General features: G+C 37.0%; 1 protein-coding gene across 18 annotated transcripts in view; it reads right to left on the bottom strand.

Moving 5' to 3' along the window:
• The window catches only part of MYT1L (myelin transcription factor 1 like), a 300,262-nt gene that overhangs the window by 54,105 nt on the left and 220,079 nt on the right, over positions 1 to 26,078 (bottom strand). For 9 of the 18 annotated variants that reach the window (XM_036379326.2, XM_054514143.1, XM_036379324.2 and 6 more), the window contains 9 exons: positions 22,941 to 23,075; positions 20,327 to 20,417; positions 17,957 to 18,064; positions 14,578 to 14,789; positions 8,429 to 8,676; positions 5,923 to 6,159; positions 4,145 to 4,266; positions 3,721 to 3,783; positions 3,154 to 3,222 (listed from right to left, as the gene is read on the bottom strand). In XM_036379326.2, the coding sequence (XP_036235219.1) occupies positions 3,154 to 3,222; positions 3,721 to 3,783; positions 4,145 to 4,266; positions 5,923 to 6,159; positions 8,429 to 8,676; positions 14,578 to 14,789; positions 17,957 to 18,064; positions 20,327 to 20,417; positions 22,941 to 23,075 (1,285 nt within the window). The remainder of the gene's footprint in view (positions 1 to 3,153; positions 3,223 to 3,720; positions 3,784 to 4,144; positions 4,267 to 5,922; positions 6,160 to 8,428; positions 8,677 to 14,577; positions 14,790 to 17,956; positions 18,065 to 20,326; positions 20,418 to 22,940; positions 23,076 to 26,078) is intronic. The other 9 variants (XM_036379337.2, XM_036379333.2, XM_036379328.2 and 6 more) reach the window with 2 other exon arrangements.

Genomic DNA, 26,078 nt, shown 5'->3' with positions numbered 1-26,078 from the left:
TTTCTACTACACTATCAATTGTTCTCTGTACCCTGTACATTAAACAAGTATTTGCAAAGAGTTTTTAAAAGGCTGAAATCTTTACAGAAGAATGGAAAAAACTACATAAAAAACCTGAACAAGGAATAAAAGATGAAGAAGAGATGAGAACAATATAGACTGGTAGGGAAAGGACAGAAGGGATCTCAGCTTGGGTTATAGGTAAAAAATGTGTATACATTTCCCTCTACAGCCTGGGGCAGGAGCCAAGGTTCCTGATTCTCACTACTCTTCTGCTGTCAGCAAACACGTGTGAAACATCCCAGCAATGCTCCCCATCTCCTCCTGCCAGTCCATGCAGACCACTAAAGCTTCTACTGCTGTTGCTACGACAGCAGCCCAGGCAATAGAGCAGACACCAAAATGTCCCTTGATGGCTGGTGGCCTGACAGATGGCCAGTAGTGTCCCTCATTATGTAATTTCTGCTTCTTTTCAGCTTCTGCTTCCTCATTTTAGAAACAAGGAAATTATAATCCCAGAACTCAAACACAATGTAAATGAAGTACTTCACAGTGCAAAAATTTCAAAATCAAATCCTCTTATGTAGCTTTGGTTTAGCTGCTTTGTGCATGCATGTTACATTTACATGATCACATTTCCATCTTAAGCAGAGAACAAGAGCATAAATGAGAGCTGTGTAAAGGATGCTGCCATCCATAGGACTCCCACTTCCCTGCTTTCAAATGTATGTGGGAAATGCTAAGATGCTTTATTTCTGTCTCTGTACCAACTTCACAGGATATGGAGACAGAGGACAATAAAAATATAAATGTGATGAAGGCAGGAGATGGGCTGATCAGACAAGGGAGCTTTAGACAGGGAACAAAGTAAAAATAATGATGAAGGAAAAGGAAAACAGGACAGAGTAAATGGGCCAAGTGGAAGCTGGGACTGATTAGAGTTTTGGGATAGGAGAAAGGACATTATGGCTACTCTGGAACTGGACTCTCCTGCTTTTTCTGCAGAGTTCATCCCTTTTCACAAAAGGTCAGTTGCATTACATAGATCTGCTAAATTCCCATTACTCCAAGCAAATTCAAGGGTTTGAACATATACAGTTCTCTATAATGTGAAGAACTGACAAATTGAGTCCTAAAAGTATCCAAGTGAGCAATCAAAAATATATACCTAAATTTCTGGTTTAAAATGAGGATAATAACAACCCTATTTACTTCAGAGTATAACTGCAGATGAAAAAAAATTTCTTTATAACTAAGTAACTAAATTTATTAGGAAACACTCAGATGTGATGGTAGTGACAAATGTGTGAGTGAATTAATAGGTATATCTTCAGAAGGCAGTTTGAGAAAACTGGAGTGAATCAAAGACAGGGCCTCACAGAGGATAATAAAGGAAAAGACAAGAAATTAATTAGTTGCTTATGCAATGATTACTATCTGCCCTGTGCAATGATTTACTTTGTTATCCTGTGGAAAAATATATGATCAGAAAACAAGGAATTGCCACATAGTGCAAATACAAAGGAGAGCTGAGTTAAATAAGCCTGCTTAAAATTCTGTCATTTTGAAACTTAACGGAGTTTTATATGTTCAACTGGTATAATGGTAACTGCTAAATTAATAATTTATGCTAATGAATAATAAGTAATAGATTTTAAACCTAAAAATATTACTTTAACTTAATCTTGCTTTTTGCTTAGGAAAAACTTGAAAAAAGTAGAGAGAGTGGCATGATATAGAAATGGGATCTCAAGTTCAGGTGTTTTGGGATTTTTGTCTTCCTGGTTTCTACCAGGCAGCCTTGACTGCAGATGTTTGAGAAAAGCAGAGGAGATTAAGTAATTCAGAAACAGCTTCCTTAGCTAAGTAGAAACCTTATGAAGGGTTTGCTTAAAATATTCATGCTGCCTCAAGAGTCTTGAGTGTGTTTTGCTTATGCATTCACATTTTCTCAAACTTCTACCATTTGACCCATCCCAACCCAAAATCCAGGTCCAAATCTGAGTTTCTCTGAGGTACACGTCTTTCTCTACTTATACTTAAATGTTTTCCCTGATGTCATTTACATCCCCGTTTGCATATCACATATTCTTCTGGCAGCATATATCAGCATGACCTAAACTAATAGTTTCAAAAACATTATTTTTTACTTAGTGGGAAATCAGCTGTAAATTTTGCATGTATTGTTTACCTCTAGCAACTAAGTTAAGTAAAACTCGAGAGCAATTTTACTCCAGCAGTTTTCTCATGCTTGCTTTCTTATTTTTCCCACGGTTTACATCAAGAGTTGTTTGGGTTTTTTTTAATCAGCATATGTACTGAATTCAAGAAACGTGTTGTAAAAACAGAATACTGCTAAGCAGTATGGCAGCATGTGGTATCCATTCATACTTTCCCTACTGAATTTTCCTCATTTCTTGTGAAAATTTCTCCATCTTAACCACATTGCCAGCTCAGGAGCACCGCCCTGTCATAGCACAAATAAATGCTATAGTTCTTCCACACAGAGAGTTGCAGTAGGGCATATGTGCAGGAAGACAGAGCAAAGCTACATCTCCCAATCCTCTAACATTCATAGTTCAAAATTGTTACTCCAAAGAACTGAAAGGAATGGCAAAGAACCCACTTTAAGCAGGGGATAACTTAGTAAACATTTAAAAAAACATAGTCACATGAGAAAATGCATTAGGCTGGTAGCTATGATACGAACCTAGGGAAAATTATGCAAGCGTTTGGGAAAACCAAATTGTTCTCCCTCCAACTGTGTCTGAGAAACTGCAATGCTTTACTGCTTGTGTAATCGGAAGTGTTTCATCAGTCTAATTGTATGGGAATTTTCTGTTCTAACTAGCAAACTCAAAAGTTCAGAAAAAAATTGAAAAGGAATTCAAACGTTAAGCTGAAATTCCAGAAGTTCTGTCTTTTGTCCATCCCTGTCACCTAATGGACACACAAAAGGACATACTAGGTCAACAGACTTATGTACAGAGCCCCCCTGTATGGAATTTCTAGAGACTTCAATACATGTTCCAAGCAGGATCAGCCCCTTCTGCAGTGGCTCTCCAGACAGCATTTCTAATTTCTGATATAACTTTACACAATTTGCGGTCAAATAAATATTTATAAAGAAAATATTTGTTCTTTATATCTTACTTGAGTTCTTGTGAGCTTGTGGCCAGCATACTCCGAATGCTTTTGTCAGCCAAGGGACAGCCAGATAAACTGTAAGACATGGCAGGACATACAAGTATGTTAATCTTCTCATTAACTGAACACTCCCAAACAAACACAACATAAAAATTAAAAAGTAAAAGTTTGTAATGCAGAAAAGCGATGGGGCAAGTGCTGTAATATTGAATTCCATAATATAGTTAACCCTCTGAATATATTTAGTTATCAATATTACTTCCAAAATTACATACTGTAAATGTTCTTGTTTGTTTGTTTGTTTCTCTATGAACTAGAAAAATATAACAAAAATATTGGAGATTCCTGGGTTAACTACTTAAATGCTTAAGGAATAGTTTGGAAATTTTAGTAATCTATTTAAAAATAAAAGACGTTTATACAACACACAAATTAGCATGCTTTTAAGATCAACATATATTACTCAAAGGGTTAACACATAGTTCAACGTTTTACTTTGACAGCATTGTTGAGGTAAGCTGAAAACAATAAATTGAAAAGACAGAATCCACCATGAAAAAAATGAAGTCACACCTTCTATGTGAGGCGTAATTACCAGTCACATGACCACTCCCATCACACCCTGGTGTTGGACATCTGCCACCAAACAAAAACAAAAACAGCCAAAATAGTAAGTATGTTTAAAAAAAACTTTTAAAAGTTTCATTGTTTCCAGTTTAGCTGCAATGACTGCAAGGGGTTTTAAGCATCCTAATCGAAAAGCTGCAAAATGAACAGGTTTAAATGAAAATGGCGTCTCCATACAATATAGCATCATTAAGAACAAGCAAATACACATTAGCTTATCACTTTACTTAACTGGCAGTTTGAAACATTTATATGCTGCAAATGTTGCATGCTCATACTGCAAGGCGTATATGTATTCGTTGGTTTAAAAGAAGACAAAGAGAGAAAAAGTTAAAAGGAGATAAATAATTTCACCTCACATTATGCTTACGTTATTAAATCCTTTTTGCTCTCTTTGCATTGAGGGTATTTGGGTTTAGGACTTGGGATTGTAACTTCACCAGGATACCTTCTTTCTTCAAGTGCCTCTTGGAAAGGATCCAAATCTTCCGGCTACAGGCAAATATATACATATTAATTTCAGCTAGAGAAGGTCACAACTTACACAAAATAATGCAAAGCAGAGTCATCAGATGGTATCTCCTTCTTATCCTATTCTGACAGAAAATTAATGAAATTATTTTCTTTCACGTACTAAACTTTTGAGTAATATTTGAATATTTTGATGAAGACTTCGCAATATGTGAAATATATAATTTATTTAATTAGAAAAATAAAAAGGAAAAAATCTGGCTTTTTTTGTAGCTGTCATATTATTTTTCTCTAAAGACTCAGGTCTCTTCCCTCTTTCCCACAACAGAGGAAAGGCAAAAAAGATTACTAAATGCAGTATCTTATGCATCAAAAAGCCGTTTTAAATAGCATTTTTAAGGATTCAGAAGACCTCAAAGATGAAAGAGAAGCAATCTTAACATCTGCACACAGAATCTCAGTCCGGGATGAATATCAATGATCTGTCTGGCAAGACAGAATGATATAATTTGTAATTAACTTTAGTGATGTTCAGAAATTCAAACCGATCTATTTCAGGAATGCAGTGGCTGAATGCAGGGATTCAGGGATTCCTGCAGATGGTGCTATAAACAACATAGTAGAAGTAGGGAGTTCTTTGAGAAAACATGCTGCTTTACCTCACATTTCCTTGATAGTGACAGATTTCCTGCCATTATTAGCAAAACTGTACCACCAAAGCTAGATTGCATTCAGGCTACCTGGTGAAAATGCCACGTCGTTGTAGATTTCAAAGACACTGAGAATTGTTTTATGGTTTAATTAAAATTGGCAAGAGATGTGCTAAACAGAAATTATTAGCTTAATTTTTAGCTATAAACCAACTAGAAGTCCTCAGACAAGTAAATTGAATTGAGTGCAGGATTTTAAGCTGCACAATGGATAAGGGTTAAAACCTGACAGAAGAAAGCAGCATCACTGAACCTTGTCAGCAGACCTCTTCAGTGTCCTGTCTATTCTGAAAAGCAATAAAAATTCACTGACATATTTCTTTTATTTGCCTCTTCTGTTTAAAGGGTTTTGCTGCTGTCTTGGTATTATAAGTAGAAAAGTAACACTGATTTCTTGTATCCCTTCTTTGTATTTTTGAGAAAAAGTATTTAATTAATGCAGGCCCTAACACAGAGCTATCAAGAGCATATAAGTAATCTAGAAGATTAGTTGAAATAGTTGAAAGCTTACATTATACTCTGCTGCTTTGTTTAATTTGATTTCTAAGTAAATACAGGCTTTCAAATAGCACATAATTTATGGTTTTCAAATTCAGGAGAATATCTTGTCTTCAGAGCTGATTATCCCAGTATTGCACGGTTATGTCAAATTGCTTATACAGAGTAACATAATCTGGATATAGCAAAACATCTTTACTGCAGAAAATATTTGTTAACAAGATGATGCTGTTAGAAAACATGATTCACATTCATGGTTCAAATGTTGTCTTATGGAACTTAGTCACAGATCAGATGTGTGCCAGCATGATATAGTCCTAAAGATTAACCACCAAAAAGTCCTTTTTGTAGAAAACCACCAGTTTTGTCACATACTAATTTTGCTTCCTATTTCCCTCCAAATTCCAGAAAATTAATGAATTACCAAAATTAGACTGCAACAAGAACTATATAGATGAAAAAGACATACATTAATTTCTTTGGAATCATCTTCATCTATCCTACTTGGCTTCATTTTAGTGTAGTCCACTGGCAAGTCCCAGCAGTCACCCTCATTCAGTTGGTAACAGCGGTTGTTCATCACGGCTTGTCGCTGTGGGGACATTGGCTCCAGTGGGGTCAAAATGGTGCAGCAGCCATCTCGCTGCCTCTGCTTGTTCATGCTCAGATCCAACGTCCCATTTTCATCGACTTCCATATCAGGATTCTGTCAAAATAAGAAAAATATTGTTAATTCAGCTTCACACTGGCAAACTGCTACCTCTTCTTCAATCTGATTGCCTAGCAGAATGATAAAATGCTTTTCCATTCCTGTATAGATTGTAAGCATTGAGCCCCCTCCTACACATAGCATGATGCTGTTATACAACATTAATGCTGTTAAAGTAGATTTCTTCCTGAATGGCTAATTTGATGTTTGGGGGGAAAGGGGAGAGTCTTCAGTACCCCTCTTGCTACCCAGCACATTGGTGCAAAATCTGATATATAAAGGAGAAAGCTCCAAAGGTACTTTCTTGCCATTGTCTTTATGTTCTTGATTTATTCTGTGACAGGTGAAGTAACCTGTGAGGTAACATCTGCATAATTCTTGTTTTCAATCATGGCATGCATCTGGGTGATTAGAGAAACAAAAAACAGCTAACATCAAATAATCTTTGTTTCTTTTTTTCTTTTACATTAGCAGTCAGTGCTTGAATAATGTCAGAAAATTAAACAGTGAGGTATGGTACCAAAAGAAGTCCTTTTGGAAACCATTTGTCAGTGAGGAAATGCATTTAAGTTTCACAGCTCCTTCCCTGCAGAGGAACACATATTAACAATTCATGTATCTATTCTGATAATAATTTGTTCCAATTTCTGTGACAACTGCTACTGTGAAAAATGGGATGAGTATGGGCTCTTTTGCAGAAACAAACAAATGTTGACTATTATATTAGATAAAGAGAAATAAGATATCTTAAAATGAACACAAAATTAAAAAACTGAGGACAGATAACATAAAAAGGCCCATCGAGAATCCCTCATCTTTCCAAAAATGAAGTGTTCCATGAGAAATTTGGTTTCAAAATGAATGCGAATCTGACTGACTCCTTGTATGTCGGGTGAGTTTCTTTCCTCTTGAGTAACAACAGAGCTGCAGGAAACCACTGCAAATGCAAATCTCTCTTTCTGAATTACTGCCTTTTGTTAGAGCTTATATCTAATTGCTGCTATCTGGCTAATTTAATTTAGAAAGTATTTGCTGATCTCCTCAGACTCATTCCTTCAGCTGCAATATAGTGACACATTAGGAAAGAGGCCCTTTCTGGCTTAGACACAGAAGATTTTCAGCATTGTATTCCAACTTCTCCCATCATAATGAATAGAGAAGAACTGCATTTATTTACATGAGAGAAAGAGATTTCCCTCTTGAACCGTATTAAATCAATTAATTTAAAAAGCATCATTTGAAAACAAAGTCCATTCTGGCTTGGAGCATCAATATTACTAATACTGCTACAGGTTTAGTGTGTAATGAATGATCATAGCATGAGGTGGTTTGCACAGAAAGGGAAAGCAAACCTTTGTCTATAGGAGAAGAACAGAACATGTCTGCCAGCTCAAAATCTCTCTTCAAGCAGAATAAAAACGTTTCCTCTGCACTGCATCTGTCTGCTCAGCCATCTAGTGGTCTCCTGTAGGCAACGCTGTACTGTTTGCTTGTGCATGTTAAATACTCATTTTTGAACAGCTATCAGAGCAAAAACTTTAAAGTTAAAAATGAAATCTCCTAAATCTTTAACGAATGTTAATAGTGCACTATTTTTTCTTAATACAGAAATCTTAATGACAAAAGCTTTTATTTGTATCTGTGATGGCCATTTTTTAATATACTGAGGCTGTATGAATACACAGTACAGGAGTCACTCTGCAAGACTGTTATGCACTTTTTAAGTCACCTATACTGAAGGATTTGTGCATTTCAAATATATTATGCATTGACTTAAGAACTCTGGTATCACAGACAGGCAAGAAATTATAACATACAGCACCACAGATTTCTCTGCACTGAATCTTACAAGCTTAGGTCCCATTTGTGACTGTTAAATGAAAATGCAGAGTTAAATCTTAATCCTTTTGCCAAATGTATGAACCAGACTTTCAAAAAAAATCAATACCCAAACAGCAGTGAAATTAGTACCACTTGAGCAATCCAAACATCTTTTATAATTATAGTAAGAGACAAATTTAAAAAAGGAGTACATGGTATTGGTATCATTAGTTTATAAAACCATCATGATTTCCTGTGATACTTGTGAGCAATTTGTATCTTTCTTTTGGTATTTTTCCTCCCTCCTTTAGCACAGCCACCAGATTATGTTAATTTTGAGGGGAAAAAAAGGCGAGATGTATTAAAGCTTTTCTCTCAATCAGGGTCACAGAGCAAGTACAGTTAAGAAAAATCTTCATCAACAAACAGATTTACTAATTTTTACCCTTGCACAGAGATCCTGAGGCTTAGTGGAGAGGTTCTGAGGCATCTCCCTGCAGCGGGTGGAGAGATTCAGAATAGCAGTAGCAGCCATGTGTGCTGCCTCCATGTCATGAGTATAGTCAAAGCTGCTCTTGCTGCAGGTACTGCTGGCACTGCTGCCTCCACCACAACTCATATTGCTGCTGCTGCTAGGGGCATAACTGCTTGTTGTGCTGCTGGTTGGACTTGAATTCTTACAGTAGCGTTTAGCTGTGGGAAGAAATATGACAAGGATGACTCAAAAGAAGGAGCATTCTGCATAAGTGAAGAGGAAAACAAACTGCTGGAGGTGAAATTTATAATGAGGAACAGTAACCAATGCCAAAAAAAAAAAGCCCGCAATAAGAATGATGGCTGTATTTCTTGATTTCTGTCTGTGAGTTTTATATGCTACATGTGTGAGACCATATGAAATAACCTCCTGTAAAAAATCTGCATGACATGATCATGAATTGTTCTGACAAACAGGCTGGATTTATAAAACAATAAAAACACAGAAACACTGCTTTTACCCCACATATATAGTCAGACAAAAGGTACAATCTGCTCAGCTCATTCATTTTTATTAATGACAGGCAATGTAACACTATGGGACCTTTTCCTATTTACATGAGGAACTGTTAGTTTAAGGCCTAGAACTCCCCAGAGTTACTGGAGATCAAACCCACTTCAAGGCTGACGAGCTTGGCCTCTGGGCCACAGTACCACCCATATTTCCTCAAACACCTCATGCTTCCTAAAAGCTTAATTTCCTCCTACACCACAGGCAAGTATGGCACTGGCCATCCCAAAGACAGGAGCACGATAGGAGAAAAAAGGTGGTGGTCATGTGTTAGTTTTACCATGACTTGCACAAAGGCAGAAGCAATGGCTGTTTAAATGGCAACAATAGGAACAAGTGAAAAATCCTCCCCTCCCCCTTTAAACAACCTGAGCACCTACAACTCTTCACAAAACCGATAAGGACCAGAAATACCCCTCCCTGCTCCCACTGCAGTGATGCCCAGCTGCCATCTGACTGACACAAGCCACAGGTGGTCACAGAAGAGCCAAAGCACTGACAGTGCTCACATCCAGCCTGTCTAAACACAAGGCAGCACTGCTGCTGCTTTTAAGTAATGCTCCTTGCAGCCAAAGGTATTACAGCAGTAAGGGCAAGCAGCCCTATTAGCCCACTTATTTCCCCAACCCTCTTCCCAGATGAGCTGTTTTAAGAGTGTTTGTAAAAATGCAAGAAAGTGTGAGCTTGTCTCCCAAATGTAGAAGTTTATGTATTTTCAGAAAAAAAAATAAAAGTCAAAGTCAAGAGGATACATCCATGCATATTACAGCAACTACTTCCCCTTAAGATGGAAATGTATACTGCAGAGATCATACCTTATAGCACAGTGTAACAATAACCAACTAGCATGCTGATTAGAGAGCTATACAAAAAAGGTCAGGCCCTAGACAGAGCTCTTCCATGATGGGCTCCATTTAAATGCCAGGCTCTTCTCTTGTATTTGTCTGAACAGACATACATATAATAATCTGCTCCCATGAGCACAGCCCATTTGTGAACCATGGGCTGCTTTGGTAGGCAGACAGGGTTCAAAAGAAGAATCTGAAAGCAAAATGTCTCTGCTAGAGCTTATGTCATCTTCCTTTCTCTAAAGAACTGAAAAAAATCATGGCATTATTTTTACTGCAAAGGAAATAGTGTTTTACTTAAATCAAAACAGATGGAGTTTTCTCAGGAAAGCCACATAATGCACAGGGTGTGATTTTTTTTAAGTGAAGTGAATGCTAAACATTCATCACTTTTTTTTTTTTTTTGTTTTGAACACATAGTAGCACTACACTAGCAGGCTATCCACTAATAATAAATTTGTGAACTGTTCCTCAAGAGTTTCATTATTAATATAGTAGTCAGTGGTGGTCATTAAAAATTCAGCATTTATCCATTGTTACTTTGTTACAGTATCCAAGACATGCAAGAATTTTCCTATACTTAAGGAAGCAATTGAATAACAGTTTTTACTGTGTTATGTTAACACAGCAAACACTCTGTACCACTGAACTTGCCAAATTTGAGCTATCATTCGAAAATCATAGGAACAAATACGACTTTAGTTGTTTTCAAAAAATTTTAGTCCTGTTATAGCAGGTCACATTTAGACAGACATAAGAGACATATTACATGTGAAATTTTATATATATATATATATATGTATATGAGAATGTGTGCTAAAGAGAGGGAGGGAAAGAGGCAGCTTTTATACATAGGACTAACCACCAGAAACTCATGCAGGCTCTGATATGGACTCCTCTGTGGCCTTGGTCAAACTACATTATCCCTTGAATTCATTTTCTCTACAAACAGAAAGTTGCTTCTAAAATTTAGTTGTGTTGTGATTCACTTGCAAAACACTTTGAAGATGTAAAGTGCTATAAACATGCTACGCAATTATTAGCTTTCAGGTTACCAATAATTTAAGCAAAACTTACTTGGAGAGAAATGGCCATGGTTATTTAACTTTACTGCAGCTGTACATTTGAAGATGAGTCACATAACCCAGATTGTTCATTTCACAGAATCTTTTCAGAGAAACAAAGATCATCGATTTATAATGAATAAAATCAATCATTTCACTAATGAAGGGAAAGCTGCATTATTTCAATACCAGGTAGTTCTGCTTGATAAAATGCCCACCCCTATGGCACCAGGTTTACCAAGCTCTGCAGTCCATCTGTGCTTTGTAATCCAGAGTGAAAGCAAATGTGAAGAACACCTTCCCTGTTAAAAACAGACACAGGCCTAACCAGCTGCATACCCAAACTGAGCCTCCATCAGATTATGCCCATGGGCTGATTACAAAGAACCTCTCAAAGTCTAAAGGCTTCTCTAAAGTCTAAAGGCATTCTCAAAGTCTAAAGGCATTAACAACGGGGGAGTGGGAGAGATCCCAAACATGAAAAAGACAAAACGAAGGTACCTGGACTGGAATTCAGTTCTGCCCAGGCACCTTCATCCCCAGTATAGTCTAAATACTGAATGTTTTAGTAAATTAATTACAGTTTCAACACTTTTTCTGACTTGTACAATAAAAGATTCATCTCACCTAGTTTCGGGTACCTGACCTAGTCATTATAGGCTTCCTATACAGGCAGTGGACGAAAATAGGAACTTTCAAGCCATAATTCACCTGACCAGTTTTAAACAAGCACTTCAGGAAAAAATTAACTAAATCAGAGAAGCATCTACCCTTCTTGAATCTGAAAGGGGCGCCAAACTCAGCTGTCGGTGCTAACATTACAAAACTCTGAACATGGTCAGATGAATCCCACTCATAACATTTTTCCAGTGTTTTGATAGTATGACCCAACCTATTGGTGGGATGAAAACAATTTCTGCCATCACCTAAGCAACTGAAAGTGTTGCCATCACCACTGCCTGCTGTGTCCAGCTTTGCCTGTCTTTACTGCTGTGTACCATAATGCCAGCATCCAATACACTATGCAATTGGTTTCAAAGGAAAAACAAAAAAAATTTCTCAAGAATTACTAGATCACTCTACCCAACAATCCAAAGTATACATTTTCTGTTTGTTTTTTAGTAAACTTTACTGTAAAAAAATATCAAGGAAACAATTCAAAGGTGCTATTTATGTTCGTGCCACTCCCAGCTCTACACTTACTGATATAATTCCTTTCTCTGATGATGAAAATACCATAGTAGCTGACAGTTAAAAAAGAATTTACATGTGAAGCTATTGATTTTTCATATCCTTAAGACTACTTCTCTCATACAGGCAGAACTAAAGCACTGTTTACCTGCACATTCCCCCCAAAACCTTAGATGTACTTTTGAGTTTTTCAGGATGACTTTTCAGAACTGAATCTGATTTTATATAAACATGCTTTACTGACATACATAATAGGTGTGCTCTGTGGACCGCCATAAAGTCTTTAGTAGCAATCATTAATTTTTTTATATACAAATATAAAACCATCTAGAAATACTGTGGCGTTTTTTGAGGGGCCTCTTTTAAGTGAAGAGTCTCTTCCTGAAATCTCTTTCATATTCAGTTATTTACAATAACTGTCAGCAAAATCCTTGTTTCATGGAGATTCAGTGGCAAAATGTTTTAACAATTTCAGTGTGCCCAGGACTTCACTTCATCATTCTAAGAATTCAACTGATTTTCCTGAGCCAATTTAAGCCAAATATGTTGAAGTACTTCTGAAATTTCAGAGATGTGAATACTAGAGGTTTCATCAAAATCACTAACAGGGAAAAGACGAACTCAAATCAGGCCCCACCTCTGGGACCATGTTGGCAGGTCCATCTGGCCAAACAGCACACACATCCCTTGGAACCAGGTGTGGTGTGCACTGTGTCCAGCACAGCCAGGAGTGTGGACCAAAGCTGTAGAGCAGCCTTTGCTGGCAGCCAACCCGCTCCAGCGCTAACGGGCTTCCGCTGCTCCCAGCGCATGCTACAGCAGCATGAATCACAGGGATGCAGGGTCCCTCAGTCCCCTCTGGCTCACATCACTGAGCAGTGAAGCCACCTAGTCCCAGTCCTATAGCCAGGAAAAACTCCTATTTATATCAAAGGAAGATAGGTGTGCATAAAGACAGTGACCTGCATCAACGCAGCCTTTTATTATTTAAGGCCACTGTAAACTTGTGCTTAATGTTACGCGTATTTTCAAATTCTTGTGGTTTGGGAGAAAAAGGGAAGTTTGTCATCATTTATTGAAAAAGGGGACTTAAATGAGAAAAATATGTATCCATTGCTTGTGCATCAGTAATTTGATCTGAAAATAAGCTTTTTCACAGGAACCCCAGCAGTACTGTGATGCTTTCCTTTCTGCAGGAGTAGACAGAATACATATGCAATATTTAATACCTAATTTACTTTATACTAATGTATACTCATATTCTTCCTAACCACAGTTACAGTTAGTGCTTTACTTTTAATGCTGTTCAAGCCCTTATTCTGATAAAGACAAATAAGATGGAGGTATGAGGAAAAAAAGAGGTCTTTTACCAAAAATAAGTTTCCTTTCACAACCCTCTTCCTTTGTGCTATAGTGCAAGAATATGTCTGTTAATTCTATGAGAAAGGAAAATATCCAATATATAAGACATATGAAGGCAAGAGCCATAGTAATTTTCTATTTGTTTACTTAACTACTTTTAAATGTCAGTCTGTGTTCAGGCAATAGTATAAATTGCTCTGTATAGTTTGTTTCTTTCTGTTTTCTTAAACAAAAAATCGGACACCTGCCTGATATTTCTTATAGTAGTCACTGAGTAGTATCACATATTTTAACAAAAAAACCCAACCTGCTAGCACTCAAAAAGAAAAAAAAAGTATGGTTTAGTATATGCATATATAAATGTATTGTTCTGAAAAATTCCTGGTGTCTTCAAAAGCTACAACCTTTCTTTATCCTGTAGTTCATTTTTTTCCCCTAATAAAAAGCCTCTTGCCTGACTGATTCCATCCCTTCTCTTCTCCTGAACTGAATGTAGTATCAGGCTTCTCCTGAACAGTTTAAATATGTTAGGTTTTCCAGAGAATTCAACCAGTGTATTTGTGAGGACAAAATAAGCAAAAATGCCTCTTTAACTATGTAGAATTCAACCAGTGTATTTGTGAGGCCAAAATAAGCAAAAATGCCTCTTTGAGTATGTAAGTATGATATCTGAAGCACGATGAGGCTCAGGTTTTCTACTTCCACATCCCCACAAAGCAAGTATGTTATCTTTCTGGGTTATCTGAACTGCTGCTTGGAGATGAGAATCCTAATGTGACCCTTGAGGCCAGGTCTCCCAGACAGTAACATAAGGATTATCTCTATTACTTAGCTTTTATTGCCATCTCAATACATCCCAGGAGCTTAATAGCTGGAGATGTCTTTTGCCAGTGCAACAATCCTGAAGCAAGCACCGTATAAAAACATTTATTTTAAAAGGCCTTTAAAATAACTTACATATGATAGCATTCCTCATAATACTGTATGAACATGAAAACATGTCTTATTTGTATGATGTTTACATATACAACAACATGATTAACTGCAAACTTGTCTCTCATGTATAAGAGTGTGCACCTCCTACCATCATATCCTTTGGGGGATATATCCCTGGATTGCACCTTGGGAGCTATGGCTCTCTTGCCATAGGCATGGTTGTCATAACTGTTATATTCAAACGAAGTCTTAGAGTATTTCTCTAGTTCCTTGGCCAAGTTGGAGCGGGGTGTGGTGGTGGGGACATTGTTTCTGTAGCCATACTGAGGGATCTCCAATTGCTTAACAAAGCACATGGGCCTAGAAATTAAAGATATGTACAGTTTGTTAGATGCAGTTCAGTTTACTATGTTTGTGCATAATTTATAGTTCAGATTAGAAAATCTTAGTTATTTCTTGTACTCAAGAGACAGCAATATATTATTGCATTTCCTTAGTTTGGTTATTTTCAGCAGACAAACAATATTTATTTCCTTGAACAAAGCCTAGACAAAATTAATTCTAATGCCACTAAATGTATCCTGCAGCTAAAAGTATTTTAAAGTTCTGTTTTAAAATACTTCAGAATTTCCCTTTCCCCTTGTAATTGCACCACAAAGCATTTTTTTTTTCTTTTGGGAAGTGAATTAAAGAGGGGCAAGCAGACTGACAGAAGAAGTTTGGATGAATTCTTAAGATATCAAAAAGAAAAAGCACATTGGGAAGCTCCACCTAATTTATGGAGTTTCCTCCATATTTCTTCCAACAGAGTTGTATGCTGTTTTCCTCTGTGCTTTCAAATGCAACTATTCCTGTTTCATCCTTCAATATACAAATCCATATTCATCTTGAGAAGAGTCTCAGAAGCCCTGTTGACTTTGAGCTGCTGCCTTGCAGGTCCTACTCATCCTTAAATGCAAGGTTCTGGCAGGAGCTGCAATTCCTGACACACAGATGCACACCTCAAGGAAGGTCCTGAGCATGAATACAAAGTAAAACTGTTTCAGTTAAATATCTCTTTCATTTAGGATGAGGAAGGACAGTCAGAAGAAGCCCTGATTGATGTTATTCTGTCATTTGAGCAACTTGTGAAAGCCCAGTGAAAGAGAGCTGCAGAGAACTCCACTGTCACACCATCTTCTGCATGTGGGCACAGAAGTCATCAGCTCAAAGCAGGCAAACGAAGGCAGATCCTGCAAATCCTACCTATATAAGAAAGAGATACATGACTGGGTCATAGGAAGCAACTGCTGCACAATGCTGCATGTCTACCTGCTGCATGTAGCAGGAGGTGAAGATGATGAACAGCTGAGGTGCTTCTGCTGGAATAAAGAAGCATATATCTTTTTTTCATTTTTCTTCTTTTTTCTTCTTTTTTTTTCTTTGCTGCATTTATAACCAGAGGAAATGGAAAGAACAATCATAGGAACATAACTTCAGTTGAGATCAGAAGTATCATCATGTTGACTAACAAAGTGAAATGTGCTCAATAGTAAGAAACAGGTTTTAAATATTATATCATGTTTTTCTGAATGAATTTATTATCATAAAATTTATTCAAGATATTTATGTAAAGATCACCCAAAAATCATATTAGTCATACTATTCCCTTTGATTTATGTATGCTTATTCCTTTAGACACTTCTTCCTCACAAAATACAGTGGGCTTATTTATACAATGAGCTGATATGAATAATAGTTTGATCCTGTTTCAAGATAATCTATATTTAACCAAAAACCTGCAATTCAGATCCTGAACATTTGGTGCAAATCCAAAATTTCAGTTGAAAAGAAGTCCTATGAATTTGATTTCTTTTTAAGCAAGAACTTTCAAATGCAGGTGGGATGGAAACTGGGATGAAGAGAAATACTCAAGATTTACTCTTAAAACATCTCTGTCTGCCCATCAATTGCCTGCACACAAATATTATAAATAGCTGCCAAGTTCATCTTAAATACTTCAATGACTTAAAGGTAAAAAGGAAGCAAGAGACAAGATGAAAGAATTATCTGAGTTGCCTATAAAACCTGAAACACAAGGCAGCTCACAAGTGAAGTTAAGATTGCAGAACAATCCTAGGGAGTTTGCCAGCAAACTGGATGCTGCTTTTGAGCAGTTGCCTTCTGTGGCAACTGACTTCAGTGACTTTTCTGTAATGAGCGGTGGTAAAAGCCACTGCATTTTTGATCTGTCTTTTTCCATCAAGTGAGAAACTGTTTTATTCCCTCAAAGAGTGGAGTTTTTTTACTAATGGGATTTGAAGAACTCTTGTCTAAGAAACCTCTGTGGGATGTTGTATGCCAAGCTGTGCAAACTGAATTAGGGGCAGTTAAGATAAAAACAAATCTGCGGAAGAAGAGCATAGTCAACAGGAATGATGAAAAATCTTCTGTAGATGTGAACCATAATTCTATGTTCCCAGCTCCATGGAAATGCTGGTTTTTGAAAAGACCATCAAGATTAGATGAACTTCTAAGAGAATATTCAAAGAATGGTGTTGATAATACGGTAGAAAACTTTAAGCAGTCCAATCAGTTCTTAAATCTAGAAGACAGCTAAAGACTGAGAACTATGGGATAAGTAGGAAATTCTGGGAACTAAAGCTGCAGCACTTCCTCCACGCTCTTTGTGGCAGCTGGGAGGGATGTACCTATCCCAGCCCACAGATATTGCAGTATCCATGGAGAAATTCTGCAGCTTTTGGGGCATCATCAGCATAAGGCTGGTACAATCATGCAGAAGTTTGATTGCTTTACATGCATCCTTCACACTTCAGCTCCTTAGAAATAATATTTTTTCCACCCACATATCTCAAAAGAGGAGACAATAGCACAAAGCTGGATGCAACTTCAGATAAATGCAGAATCCTACATGGATGAAGGAAAGGTGTATAATCATATAAAATTGGTTAAAGGTCCCTTCCATATGAAAATTTAGACAAGTCTCTTTTTCTTCTCTCTGTCCTTCCTGGCAAAGAATGGGGGGAACAGAGACAAAGAACTAAGCCTGATGTTATTTTGGAATCTAAGCTATACCTGGTACTTTCCCAAGTGTCCTGCCAAAAGTTTACCAGTTTGGTAATGCAGATAGGGCTTCTGGTTTAATTTAAACTGATATTTACTAGTAAAAGCCTGCTGAAAAAACCAAGACTTACCGGTAAATATTAGTTTATTCCCAAAAGATACCAACTTTTTTCACACTGTTCTTAGACTTTGCACTCCAGCAGTCATCTTTACACCAAACAATGCCTAAGACAAAAATGAGCTTTTCAGCTTTACATGTATTTGCCAAAATAATTACCAACCCTCCCCCATGAAAACTGAGCGTGAAAAATACACTGTGAGAACTGGATCCAGAAGCCCTAATTCTAACTCTTCTTTAAAGGAGATATATATGTATATACAATGTATATAAATATAAATTCTCAGATTAGGTGAATGTGTGATGAATTCTGCATAAGAATAAGTATTATAGTGATTTCTAATACCTTAAAACCCGATCTGATGCCTGGTTTGATTTTGACACATCACAGTTCTGATGCTTCTCTTGAGCTTTAGCCAGTTTCTCTGCTGCAGCAATAGGACATCCAGAGAGGCTGCAATTACAGAAAGGAAATTTAATTGTCTTGTCCTGCATAGTTTCACATTATAGCACTGATCCAATTACTCCTTCTCCTCCTTAGCCAGCATCAGGAAGAATCTGAAGGAAAAGGGTTTCCAAAATGTTTTGATCATGTCTATTTTCTTTAGAATAGACTTCTTTTCTTCTGCTTTCAAAGTTGCATGATAAATCTTATATCTGCTCTTCTTCTCTCACAGTACATGGGTAGATTATTCATGGATGTCAGCCAGGGAACATACCAGTAGGAGAGGAGAGTATAAACTGGAATCTACTGTGCAGCTCTGCTAGCAGACTTGTGACCTTTATGCATCTAAAAATGTTGCCAATCAAATGGCTCCTGAAGACAATTAAATGAAAACACCATATAGGCCTAATCTTGTGCTCCTTCATACCTCATTCAGCTCCATTAACTCCAATCTTTTTTGCTAGGCATATAAATGGATGCAAAATTTTGCCTTGGGTTGCTAAATCTACATGTCAAATGTTAGTGTTTGTTCATGAATTTCAGCCACTAAAGTATTCTTTCTAATAGTAGATGATGTAAAATGAAAAGCATGTCTGCACTGGAAATTCAATTAAATTTGCTAATGCTGAACTATTATTGAAGTGGCAATAATAAGCCTGATTCTTATGGAAGATTTAGAACTGAGAAAAATAAATATATTGATGCCAGCAGATGGTGCTCTTAGTGAAGCTGTAAAACACTGTGACCTGACAATGGAGGAGTTCCTTTCCTTGTCATAGTCTATTGCATGCTTATGTGACCGAAGCTCTCTGTGCTCTCCACAGGAATAGAAATTAAAGCGAAAGGCAAATCAGAGCATTCCCAGATGTTCCCTTCTTTACAGGAAATAAGTGGGAAAAAAAAGAAAAAAAAAGTGAAGTAGAGAAAAATGCCCCAAAAGCTGCAGAAAGAGGTGAGCACAGACTGCAGAGTGCTCCCCCCTGCCCGCCCTCACTGCCCTAGTTCTGCAGAGGGTGAGGGAGCTCTGTGCAGCTCTGGAGCCCTGCCAGGGGGCAGCTGCACTCCACTGACATGCTCTTTCTCAGACACCTCAAGTATTCTAGTGGATATTCAGCCAGAAGTGAATGCTGCTTCAAGCAGCAGTAATTCCCATAAAGCCTTCTCAGAGGTTTCTGCTGCATCTACTGGCAGCATCACTGCAGAGAAGGGATAGCAGAGCTTATTGCAGGCAGGCTGGTACCCACAAGAGTCTTCTGGGGGAAATGCAGCTGATATGAGGGGCTTGGTAAGACTGAATGTCCAGTGCCTGTACTCCCTTAAGCCTTCATGCTACAATTAACAGGAAAAAGGAATTCAATAACAGGAACATTGCACAGTTCCTTTTACCCTCTTATCCTCTTAAATTTTCTGGCTTTTTAAAATTATAAAGGAATAGGCAAGATTTTATTCTTTTTCTGTGGGAAAATTGTGACATGCAGAACACTAAAGTGATGTTTTCAAAATTTGTTTGACGGAATTTAATTTGCAGTAGCATCTCTTCTCTAAGAATCTATTACTAATCTTAGGAAGCTATGGAAAAGTTGCTTTTTTCCTTGATCTTTTTTTTTTACTAGAATACTAACTTCTATTATTTCTGCCTTTTCATTTTTAAATGTAATGAGACATGTTCTTAATGTTTCTTAAACAGCCAAGATTCTCATTCAATTTTAGCTGAATAAGTACTTATGGGTTAAGACTGTGGTCAGTAAGAAAGCTAACAGCTGTGTATTTAAAATGCTGCTTCTTGTGTATTAAAAAAAACCCCAATAATTTAGGATTAGAGTGGGTTTTTTTCATGCACTAGAAAAAAATCTCCGAGGAGAGTGAAGTGTGAGAACAAGAACTCTGTCCTAGTCCTGACGATGCTGAAAAAAATCTTCTTTCTCCCTGCAACACACCCATGAGCAGTCATACCACTTGTTTTGCATAACTGCTGTTCAGCAAATATCAAAACAAAAAGAAAAAAAAAGTCCACTCAAAAAGCTAAGGATGCTTAAAATGTCTTCCGTGGATCAATTCATCCATACTCCAGCAAACACACTCGTTCTCCTCAGAAATTACATGAATAAATGTTACTCCTTAAAATGGATAAAGCACACGAAGCACCATCTGTCAATCCTCAGAACAGAACAACGACACACACTCACTCCCCCCCACCAATGGACTGCTAGAAGGGCTGCAGTTGGGAGGCACTGTTCCCTCTAGATTGGTGTCCAGCGACGGCATCCTTACCTTCGGTGGGAATTCCTGTTGCTATTTACGTGGCCCCGGCCTGTGCAGCCTGGTGTAGGACACTTAAGAACATTTTCATGCATGGCAAGAACTTGACAAGGAGAGTAAGAGAAAACAGCAGAGTATGAAAACAAGAAAAAAAAATCAAATCCCAGTATATATGAAACCATTTTAAAACAAAGCAGGATTCATTAACAACCAGCATTCCTCAAAATACACGTGACACACATAGCCAATAAAGCCTGATGAGGAAACTAAGTATTGTGACCCTATGCTCATTAACACAGGGCAACAGTGAAAGTTATGGAGGTTACAGAACCTATAAACAAATGCATCTCTGGTGCAACAGTGAAGCAGAAGACGCCCAACATCTTCTTCATACAAAACCACTGAGAAAAGATCAGCTCAACAGTAAAGAGGGAGCTAGCAACCATACAAAAACAAAATTACAGACTGGAAAACTCTTTCAGGAAATGTATGTATTCTTAATACATAGCTTTATAAACGCAGTATCAAACTCATGAGCTAAAAATCTGCTCTCAAGTTATACTGGTAGAACATTGAATTATTTGAAACACACCTCAGTACAACCCTGAACAGAATTTAACCCTAACTATAAGGCAGCCCGATTGAGCTAGGGGCCAGTTCTGCTCACTTCCACATAGATATATCATTCATATCTACATAGTGAGCAGAATGGATGCTCTATTTTTCACTTGTGTTCTCTACAAATGTGATATTTTTTTTTCAAAATACTAAGAACCAAAATTAAGTACTTAAAAATTGAGGGATGGCAGAAAAAAAATGTAAAAAAGAAATAAGTGGTACAAGCTTAAGCAAGTAAACTGATTTACATCTGCATCCACTGCAAGCTGGATGGAAAACTTACTCCAAGGCTGCTCAGAGCAGTACCCCTCTAAATCATAAAGCTCATGCTATGAAGGGCCAAATTATCAAGAACTTTTTGGGAACACTGAAGAGTTTTTTATGACATGAGGCATATCTGAATCCATGTCTCAGAGCTGGATAGCAGTACATCACTCAATGGGAAAAAGGCTAGCCAGCCCTTTTGAAGTTCTCATTTTCTCACACAAGAAGTGGTCTGGAAGCCTGTATTTAGTTCTCACTCAAAAAAAAAAAAAAAAATCTAATAAAATCATTAGATACGTTGACTGAGTTAAGAACTGAATAAAAGCTGTTCAGAGACTTGAGAATTAGACCATGTATACTCATTAAAAGATAACCATCATCATCATCACCCCATCATCAGTGTGATAAAATGTGTATAGATGCAAAAGCTTCACTCTGAAATTCCTAATATTTAAAGCTGTTGTTGAAACATGCTTCACAAGGCCAACATCACAGGAAAAAAAAAAGATGAGCTCACCTTTGTCATTTTAGTAGGTACAAGAGCATGCAAACAGTTTAAAGCTATATTCTTCTTTGATTTGCAAAGTCTTCTAAAGAGCTTTTTATTTACCATTTGAAAAAAAATGATAGAACTTTGAGCAACTGAATAAATATTTGTGTTTCAGAAAATTACAGGGTCTTGGAAAGCAGAGAAATTACTTTATTTTTCTACTGTATTCAGAGACCAACCAAACTACAGCAAAGTTTCCTAAAGCACTTCCTTATTACTTTACTTCTGGAAGAAGCCACTGTACCAGGAAAGAGGAGACTTGTTATGTCTGCCACTCTTGCAGTGCTAATCTACTTCGGTTTTCCTGTCCATCAGAATCTACTTTCCTTTGGAAACTGGGGACCATTTTAGTTCTAACCATCTTTACAACACTTCCTTAAGGCTGTTGCAAATTCGTTGAGGTTAAGTCTAGAAGTGCTAATGGACAGTGAGGATTTTAGGTCTATATGGAATGGAATCCACAACTCCATTTTAAAACTGGTGTGAAAGATAATTGGATCTTAGCTAGACACGTCCTGATGAAAACCAGCACAGAGTAATTAGCTTCAACAGAACTATGCTGATTTCACCAGACAAGGAGGTGACTTCCAGAAAAGAAGCACTCTGCCTTTAGGTGGGTGTCCATGAGCTCATATGGGTGAACTTCCTATGCACAGAATTTGCTGACATGGCAGGAAGTTCCACCCATGTGACTGAGAGGGGTTGTTTGCTCAAAATCCTGAGTTCTGTAGCTAAGTAAACAGCCAAATTCTTATTTTTTATAATATGCACTAGTTTAATATAAATTATGTTTCAGACACAACAATAACAACGGAAAGGGCTTGCAAGTTTTTCAGGAATAATTATTCCTGTACAAGACAATAAGGACAGTTGATGTGACATTAGCACGCAGAAGCAAAAGCAGTGCACATCTTCTGGAAACCTTTTTCTCTGTTGACTAAATATGTCTATTAAAAATAACCTAGGATTCTAAAAATCAAAGAATACAGCTTTAAAAGTTGTTCTTTTAGTGTAAAGTTAGTAAAGAATGGAAATGATGGAATAAAGGAAAAAGTATAACACAGAACAGTTGACTAACTTGAGACAAACCATACTGAAAAATGAAATTAATTTTTTAAATAAAAGGTTTAAAAAGCATGCTAGAAAAGTTTTTGTTGTTTTATCCCCAGTTTCCATGAAAGAATGTGAACTTACTTTCTGGAGGGACCCTATCTTTGTGTGGGCATCCTGACAAACTGCGGTGATGGGGGTAAAGCCCCGTTACATGGCCAGTTCCATCACACCCAGGGGTAGGACATTTGCTCTCTTTCTTTTCTGTTCTTGAGGGATCTATAATTTACAACAAATGTGTCAAGTGAATGAGTCTTTTCACATTTCTGTAAGAAGGTTCATTTAATCATGTCATTTACTCTTTGGTAAATGTTATTATGAAAACTGGAAAAAAAACCCTTCTACTTCTTATCACAGTTCTGTCACTTTTATCCTGTTATCTTCTCAGACTGCAGGCTCCCATGATCACGGCAAAATCCATTCACAGTGATTGGAAAATGACCTTTTTATAGCAAAGCCATACCATTGTCAATCAATGTTCTGCTGGCAAGCATTAGCTCAAGGGTGAAAGGTCATTTGGAAACTGTTTAGTTGGAGTTTCCCTTCTTTACATTCTTATTTGCCTCACGTGTTAAGGTCTGCAAATGTACTGTCATAGCCGTTCAATGTCCTGAGAGTAGCAAACCCAGCTGTTCAGCATAATGACTCCACAAAAATCCCTTTTCCAAGGCACAATGAGGAAATTACTTTTGTTTTCTTTAAATTCCTTACAAAGTGGTAAAATTACATAAATATTCCTTGATCTTCAATAAATTATGGTGAAGTAAACATTGTAATCAGAATTACTGAAAGTATCGCTTGCGTGTAAATCTGGGCCATTACCAACATGCATATGTAACATTTGAATATTCATATGCTTGAAAGGTTAATGACCTTTTAGAATGTTGTGGGTACTTCTGCCTACAAATCAAAGAAAAGTCTAACTAGACATTTTTTCCACAAAATAAAGTTTTCTGCCAATGATGTAATGGAATACTGGTGTCATTAATCTGATTTAGAAATTTCTCACATAACTTTATCTGCTTATTTCTTTTAACAGAACATGTGTAGAACATCTATTCTTCCAGACAAGCACATGATACAAATTACATCTTATCATCTTGACCACAGTTGCCAGGTTTCGGACATTATTGCTGATTTTCATATCAGTATTAAAGGGTAAAAATTCAGGATATTCAAACTGCTCCAGTTTTGGCTCAAGATCACCAACATCTTTTTTAGTCCACCATTCCTTTCAGTACCCAATCTGAACTATCCTCATTTAAGAATTTTATGTTGCTCTTGTAATTTCTCTGCTTCAGTATTTATGCTTTCATCTCTGTAAAATAAGATTTTGCTACTTGTTTTGCAGTAAGCCTTTTTTACATTAAATTCCATCCCAGCTTCAACAAACAGAACCCTCAGCACAATAGGGGGAAATTTCAGTACTTGTGGAACTTCATGGACAACCTGTTCTTTTCATCATGAATCAATAAAATCCAGAGTTCACATTCTGTTTTGTACTCATCTTTCTCTGATTTCCTTCTGGTATGCTTTATATATACTTTTACTTTTTAAGTTCTTCCAAAACAGCTTCATTTTACAGAAAATCTTTAGCTCCTTGTAATGACTCTCCATGTTTTAAACCCATTCTTAAAATATAATATCATACTTAAACCTTATATTTTGCAAATAGAACTCCTAATTATGATGGTTTTATTTTACTTAACTTGCATATGGACTGTAGAACACAGATCTTTGTTTCATGCTCTTTAACAACAAATAAACATATAAATCTATCTCCAATGTGCTATACAGTTATCACAACACTTCTGGTAAGACCATAATCTCATACATCAAGAAATTGAAGAAAGAGATCAAGAAGTTAAACCCAAGGCCACAGAAGGAGCAAATGTCAGAGGAGGGATTTGAATTCCTGCCAGATAGGCCTGTGCTGAGACCACTAGAACAGCAAGCCCACAGCTACATACATACACAACTCTAAGCAACTCATCAAGTCAAGTACTTTGGGATGTGTAAAAGTATTAGATAAGTGAATAGATAATGTAAATGAAATATAAATTATGTAAATATAACAATATTCAAGGACTGCAAAAAATGTAGATGATTATAATAGACCATAATGGCTTTTTAGAGACTTTAAACTAGAGGAACTTTAGCTACTCGACATTGTTAGAACTCCACCAAAGTCAGTGAAGGTATTGTAATTTAGAGCAGCCGAGGATCTAGACACTTGCATCCTACAGCATCAAGCAAATCCTGCTCTGCATTCAAGTCTACATCAAAAAGTAATAGCACATATCAGAGCCTTAGAGCCTTTATGGTCTAATGAGTTCAGAAAAGATGCTGTATACTACTCTTAATGATTTCAAAACTTGCATAAAATTGCACTTGCACAATTTCCCATTGCTTTTAATGGAAGACATTTGAGTAAACTTTTCATAACTTTTTACAAAACAATGGATACTGTTCTGTAAATCCTCTTCTGCTATTTGGGAGAGATATTGCAGTTTTACTGAACTCTGCAACCTTTTCTCACTCCTTGCCACAATGGAAGTATTTCCTGAGTGAAGGGTGTCAAAGGACTTTAAAAGGTTTCAAAATGCATAAATTTCAGAAGAAAACCTGTTTAGAAAGCTTAAAATGGCAGGGGGGAAATCGGTTAGTGGTCCCTTAATAGTTGTTTCAGTAATCTTTGAACCCAAGAGGCAGTTCTCACTGCAAACCTGTGCTCCCAAGAAAGCTTCCACCTAACTATACCATATATCTCTGAAGGCATCTCTTCCAGCATTATTTGGAAGATAACATGTGACTGGAGGACAAATGATACAAGCAACTGTCTTACTTCAAGCTTCTTCTCTCAACAACTACCAGAATGTTTCCCACAGGTTTGTTGTTTGGGTTTGGTTTGGGGTTTTTTTTTGTTGAAGTTTTTTTGTTGGGTTTTTTTTTGGTTGGGATTTTTTTTGTTGGGTTTTTTTTTTGTGTGTGTGTTTTGTTATGTTTTGTTTTAAATAAGGGAAATATTTTTCTTTTTATATTAAAAAGGTCAAGAATTATACACTCCGCAAAATTTCATGGTCCAAACTCCCACATATTTAGTCCCTGGTGAGTCTTGGACCTATTACCAATTCAGCCTGCAGCTCCCAAGAAATAGGATGGTTCAAAGAAGCTAAAGAATTTACTGAAATAGGATATCCATACATTTCTCACTGTCAGAAA

The sequence above is a fragment of the Molothrus ater genome, chromosome 3, assembly GCF_012460135.2.
Source record: "Molothrus ater isolate BHLD 08-10-18 breed brown headed cowbird chromosome 3, BPBGC_Mater_1.1, whole genome shotgun sequence".
NCBI classification, from domain to species: Eukaryota; Metazoa; Chordata; class Aves; order Passeriformes; family Icteridae; genus Molothrus; species Molothrus ater.
Note: the sequence above shows the minus strand (reverse complement) of the source record. Positions and strands in the feature narration are given on the sequence as shown.